Source organism: Tetrao urogallus (assembly GCF_951394365.1).
Source record: "Tetrao urogallus genome assembly, chromosome: 12".
NCBI classification, from domain to species: domain Eukaryota; kingdom Metazoa; phylum Chordata; class Aves; order Galliformes; family Phasianidae; genus Tetrao; species Tetrao urogallus.
Window position 1 is genome coordinate 17,889,279 of NC_136825.1, and position 6,009 is coordinate 17,895,287.

At 53.4% G+C, this 6,009-nt stretch overlaps 1 protein-coding gene across 1 annotated transcript in view; it reads right to left on the reverse strand.

Annotated features, from left to right (window-relative positions):
- PLEKHG4 (pleckstrin homology and RhoGEF domain containing G4) overlaps positions 1 to 5,690 on the reverse strand; it is a gene marked incomplete at both ends in the record, with an annotated part of 62,533 nt that extends 56,843 nt beyond the window's left edge. The window contains 2 exons of the mRNA XM_079541447.1: positions 4,963 to 5,160; positions 5,634 to 5,690. Of these exons, the coding sequence (XP_079397573.1) occupies positions 4,963 to 5,160; positions 5,634 to 5,690 (255 nt within the window). The remainder of the gene's footprint in view (positions 1 to 4,962; positions 5,161 to 5,633) is intronic.
- Between the last annotated feature and the right edge of the window lie 319 nt (positions 5,691 to 6,009).

Genomic DNA, 6,009 nt, shown 5'->3' on the forward strand with positions numbered 1-6,009 from the left:
CGCTGCTTTGAACTCAATTCTGTTGGGGTAAAATGAGGTCTAAATCAAGCCACAAGCAATAATTCGTTCTTAGTTTCATGATTAACTTCACTTTCTTTGTCAAGACAAGGTCTTAGGAGGGATTCCCCCGTACTGGATGCAATACTTGAATTGGAAAGCTGTCATCTAGAAACCCAGACGTGTTAGGATTGGCAGCACTGACTTCAGGCTTTTTATCTTGTTCCCCTCGCGTGGTCACATGGAAGCCCTGACAAAGATTGCTATTTATAAAAGGGCTGTATTCTGCAGGTCACACAGATGGAAGGAAAATGCTTCCACTCAAAGAACTTGTCACACAGCAGAGAGGCCACAAGACTGGAAGCAACCTCCTGGATCCTCACACACACTGAAACAACAGGTACAGGCATCAAGCTCCTTAGTCTCCACGTTCCCCAGTCTGCACCTTACGCCAGCTGGGTTTCTTACCCTCGCTGCACCTGCTCACTCTCCAGCTCTGGCAGTTCCCCCCCATCCCTGCAGCCAGCCCCCCCATCTCTATGCCACAGCTCCATAACGCACCTCCCCCCGCCGTCTCCTAGGCCTGCCCTCAGTGACGCCTGTTTAACACAGCTCCACTCGTTGCAGTGTGAAGCCTTGCAGAACACCAGATGTAAGGCACCAACATTTCCCAAGAGGGCTGGAAGCATTTTGCTCCTTAGAGCTACAGTCGCCCTCACCCTTCCAGCCACACTCCCACAGTAACCCAGCCACCAGCCAGCCCTGCTCCCCAAACTGCTGAACCCAAAACACAAACTCTGCCCACCACTTTATCACAGCACACGCTCACACTCTGCCATCACACAAGCTTCAGCACACAGTTTCACAGTCCATCCTGTGTCATACATTTACCCACCTCCTCCTGCTATTGCTCGTGTCTCCCAGCCTCGTTTCATCACCATCTGGTCATCAGCATACTCTTACTTTTTATGCCAAGGTCACAGATGAGAAGCAATGTGTCCCATGACTCCCGTTTCCAACCAGCTCTCACTGCAGTACACACACCCTTCCTTTCACCAGTTTTTTTGCCCATCTTGTCATGCTTGCATGAACCTCCATCCCTTTGACACAGTTGTTAACTTTCCATCTGACCCATCATAAATCCTGCAAGGAAGAGATCAAACCACCAAACTTCTCTGTCTCGACAGAAGGCTGTTCTATGGGAAAGGCAGTTCTTACACTACCTGCCACGGAGCAAACCACGTGTAAAAAACATTCACAAATGCTTTAAGGCTCATTTAATTCCTTCCACGCTCAGTGACTGCTGTTGTTGTACGCTCAGCTTGTTCTCTGTGTTTTGTTGCTAGCCCTGACTTAGTAGATTCAATACAAATCCCTGTTATCAGCATTACGTGGTAACTTCTTCCATATTCCAGGAGGAGATCAGCTGGCCCTTTTTATTCCAACCCAGCCATTTCTGCTCCCATTTCAATCCTATTCTCTGCACAACCAACCATCCACTGCCATACCCACATGCTGCATTACTACCAGGAAAAAAAAGCTAAGGTAAGACTGTTTACTTTGGAGGATCTTATATTATCTTTATATCCTAACCTTGAGCTTCGAAATCTGCCTCCCTTTCTTTTCTGCTTCCATTAAACTGACTTTAAAAACCTATATGACCCGACACACTGCTTGTACTTCCCTCAAATGTGAGCGGATCACAGCTTTGCAGCCCTCAATCCTCATGCTTTCTGATCTCCAAGACAAAAGTGACTTCTATAGTCCCTTTCCTGCACAGCATGGCTAAATTTAGCAGATCAAGACCTTCTCCTACCACACACAGTTTGCAGAAGTTGCTCAGCCATTCTCAGGCCATACGTAACTCACAGACTTCTTCTGTCACCAGAGTATTTCTTAATAAGTATGTTGAGGCCACGGGGGGAGGTGGGCTGACAAAAAGGATCAGTTCTCAAAGACTACAAACAGTTTATATGAGAGAAAAGTGAAAAACACCACCAGTAGCAGCACGAACATAAAGCTCCATCTGCATCTACTTGACCTAAAGAATTTCTGTTAAAACCTGGAAGCAGGTTTGGGGGCTTTTGTGCATTAAGAAGTCTGACATCCAACCTCACTGCTGAGATGACCTGCGTGCCTACAGACACACAACAAGCGGAAGAAGCCTCAGCAATAAAGTCACCAAACCCAAAAGACAGAGCTCTCAGAACTTCCTGATAAACCTGCAAAGCTACCACCTGAACTGCAGCAAGAGCTAGATCAACATCCAACAAGCAGGAACGCAAGTCCTTCCAGAGCCCATATGTTTCAGAGGCATAGAACTTTAGAAGCAGAACACTCCTGTGCTGCTCCAAAAAGCACCTTCAAAGAGATGACGTGAAGAGGCTTATTTCAGTTGTTTGAACATTTCAATCTGAGGCTCAAGCATTTCTGCTCTTCTCATGTTCAGTCACTGCCAGAGCCAACCCGGGCTGGCTGGGGAGTGCCAGGCTCTGTGCCCAGCAGCTGCAGCCAAGAACGCTGCCTTACAGGAAAGAGCTGATGACCAATGAGAAAGGTATCACAAAGGTCCCAGGGCCATGAGGACAGCTGGGCTGGAACAAACCAAGCAGTCCAGTTAGCTCAGGATTTGAAGGCTTCTAACAAAACCTGGTTTCTAAGCAGACAGAGACCCTCTGCACACACTTGGAGATCACAGACTGGTGGTCCTGTCACACCCAGTTGAGGCCCATGAACTCACCTAACACTTCACTGTGGCCTTCCAGTACTTGAAGGGAGCGGATAAACAGGAGGGGGAACGGCTGTTTAAGAGGTTGGATAGTGATAGGACAAGGGGAACGGTTTTAAACTGAGACAGAGGAGGTTTAGGTTGGATTTTAGGAGGAAGTTTTTCACCCAGAGGGTGGTGAGGCACTGGAACAGGCTGCCCAAGGTGGCTGTGGATGCCCCATCCCTGCAGGCATTCAAGGCCAGGCTGGATGTGGCTCTGGGCAGCCTGGGCTGCTGGTTGTCAACCTGCACACAGCAGGGGGTTGGAACTGGATGAGCATTGTGGTGCTTTGCAACCCAGGCCATTCTGTGATCCTATGACTTCATGAAGCCACTGCAGAAGCTGAGATCTTGTTCTCTCAGAAGTTCCCATGGTTGCCATTCAGACAGCAGTCAGTGTTTTGCACTTCAGTGCTCTTAGGAAAAGCTTAATGAAAACACCGGAGGAAACACCGCTTTTGTTTACACTCTCAAGAAGGCAGGCAAGGCTTTTAGGGAACAAGTAATGAGAATTAGTCCTGTAATTTTAGACGGTGAGGGGGGACAACGGTGAAGAGATGGAGCCGACAGTAACGAGAAGCAATTGTGAGCAATAAGAATTCAAACAAGCAAACTTCTAAGCGAAATACAGCACAGCCTGGGCCTCCCATAAAGAAAGCGCAAGGCTCGAGGTTCCCCTGTACGCCCGGAGCCGGCAGCTGAGGCCCTCACGATGCAGGGCCAGAAGGGCCCGTGAGCGAGGCGGCAAGGCGCTTACAGCCACCGCTACGGCCTGCAGCCCGGAGGGGCTGGCTGCACCCCGAGCCCTGCCCACACCTCAGAGCCCAGCGCCCTCACCTCTCCCACCTCAGCGTTCCTCAGCCCCCACCTTTCCCATTTCGGTGTTTCCCATGTCCCCCCCTCCCCCCCGCACACCCCGCCGTCCCTCACCTCTCCGCCTCACGGGCCCTCAGGGCGGCACTCCCGCCCGTCTCAGCTCTCTTCATGCCCATCAAGCCACGCTCGCCCTCCTATTGGCTCCGGCAGCTTCAACCGCCCTCCTATTGGCCGTTGGGTCGCGCGCGGCCCGCCCACCCACGCCCTACTCTGAGCGCGGCCATCGGTTGTGGCGAGCGAGGCTTCGCGGCTCCGGCCGCACCGGCAGCAGCAGGAGGGACGCGGCGCCATATTGCCGCCCACAGACGCCCACACGCGGCTATGGGACCCTGCGTCGTGGGCCGTGGGCCCGGTGCCGCAGTGAGGTCTGCTGGAAAGCCAGGCGGCTTCCCGTGGTGGGTGCTGAAAGCCTGAGGAGGGATTTCTGCCCACCTCCTGCTAAGGAGGGAAGCCGTGAGCTGCCTCAGCATCATGGCACACACGGAACGCCGTGCAGATCCTCACAGCTTGTGGGGCTCAGCTTCATCCCCGCCATATCTGAGCAGTTCCACTTGTGTGATTTTCCCCCCTTGGCCGTGAGGAAATGTATTGAAAACCCGGCTGCGTACAGCCTGTATGGCCAAAGCCAAAGCAGCCAGGGCAAACCCTACTTATAGGGTGGCGGTTTCTTTTGGAGCCAAGTTTGCAATGGAGGCATTTGACTCATCGTTTCTAACATTTAAGCCTCCCAACAGTAAAGCCCATTAATCTCGGTCTCGCTCTGGCAGTAATGTGACTCCTTGAGGCTACGGAGCCTTGCGATGGTTCCAGCAACCACCGAAGGGAGCCAGGGCTGCTGGGAGACACAGCAGGGGGCAACGCTTCACCCCAACCCAACAGCTTCACCCCCATGGCTGGAGAGCCCCTCAACTCAGCCATCATTGACTGGATGTGGCTCTGGGCAGGCTGGGCTGGTGGTTGGCGACCCTGCACATAGCAAAGGGGTTGAAATTAGATGGTCACTGTGGTCCTTTTCAACCCAGGCCATTCTGTCATTCTATGATCAGCTCGCAAAGGCCATGCAAACCCTCCCCGCCAAGCCCCAAAGTCTTCCACTCGGTATTCCAATTCTGGAAGGTGAGGGCACTGCTCCACATCTGATCTCAGCAAGGTCTGTTTTCAGTAACAATTCCTCAACTGTTTCCTACTTGTCCGCCTTGCCCTCCCGCCTAGGCTGCTGCAGACGAGCGCGCGCTTTCTGCCAGGCACTTTACATCCTCCAGCAGAAAGAAGGTTCACCAGCAAAGCCCCAACAGGTCGCGGAGAGCGTGATGTACTTACACAGGCATCCTGCTGAATGCACTGCAGGATGTGCTTGGCTGGAATCAGGAAGTCTATGAGGTAGCGCAGTCCATCCCCACGGTACGTCTTCTCCACCACATCAAAAACTTGGCACAGCACGGTGGCGGCCGTAGCCTCGAACGGAGGGTAGAGAGCTGATAACGTGCTCTGAATGCAGCCGTCCAGCGACTCCGAGTCCTGCCAAGAGAGAAAGCGTGAGCGGTGCGGCAGCGCGGGACGCCCCGGCCGGCTCTGTGCCGGGAGCGCAGCCACCTCCCAGTGCAGGAGGGGAGAGGATCAAAGCAGCAAACTGCCGTCCTTCCTCCTTTCTTTTGGCACCGGTGACTTCAGGTGGAATCAAAAACAAAAAAAAAATTAAAATTAAAAAAAAACACCTCTCTCAAAAGGCGAGCGAAGCGCTCACAGAGCACTGCGCACAGCGGCGAGATTCCCCAGCTTTTGCTTACGCAGCAAGTCCGTCTTGCTGAGCTGGGTGGGGCTGCTATTAAACCATTACCGCAGCACGTGAGTGCGTGCGAGCGAGCGAGAGTGTCATGGGGTGGATGGAGCACTGCCCTGCCGCCTGGGCACCACTGCCGGGATGCCCTGCGGGCCGAGGGGAGACGTGGGGGAACGCTTGTGCCGATGTTCCTCAGCACGCTGCAACCCACGGCGCTGCCGGGGCTGGTTGGTCGCAGGGGAAGCCGCTCACTGGTGCAATTCTTCATCGTTCTCACGGCAGGCTCTTTTTGGGAGCCGGGAGTTTTCTGCGGTGAGAGAAGCCTCGCGCAGGATCACAGCCTGCACCAACAGGACTGCCCCTGGTGCTCCAGCACGCGCCTCAGTGCCCGTTTCCTGCTCAGGTGACGGCTCGCAACTTCCCCTGCTGCTGCTGCTTGGAGCCAGCCACGGCCTGCCCGCATCGTCAGAACCCATTCCAGCGCTGGAGGCCAAATTCTGATCTGCTGCATGGGTGCAAGTCACAAGAGCTTGCCAAAAAATAAAACAAAATAAAGCAATCTGCAGACATCTGCAGAGAGGATCGAG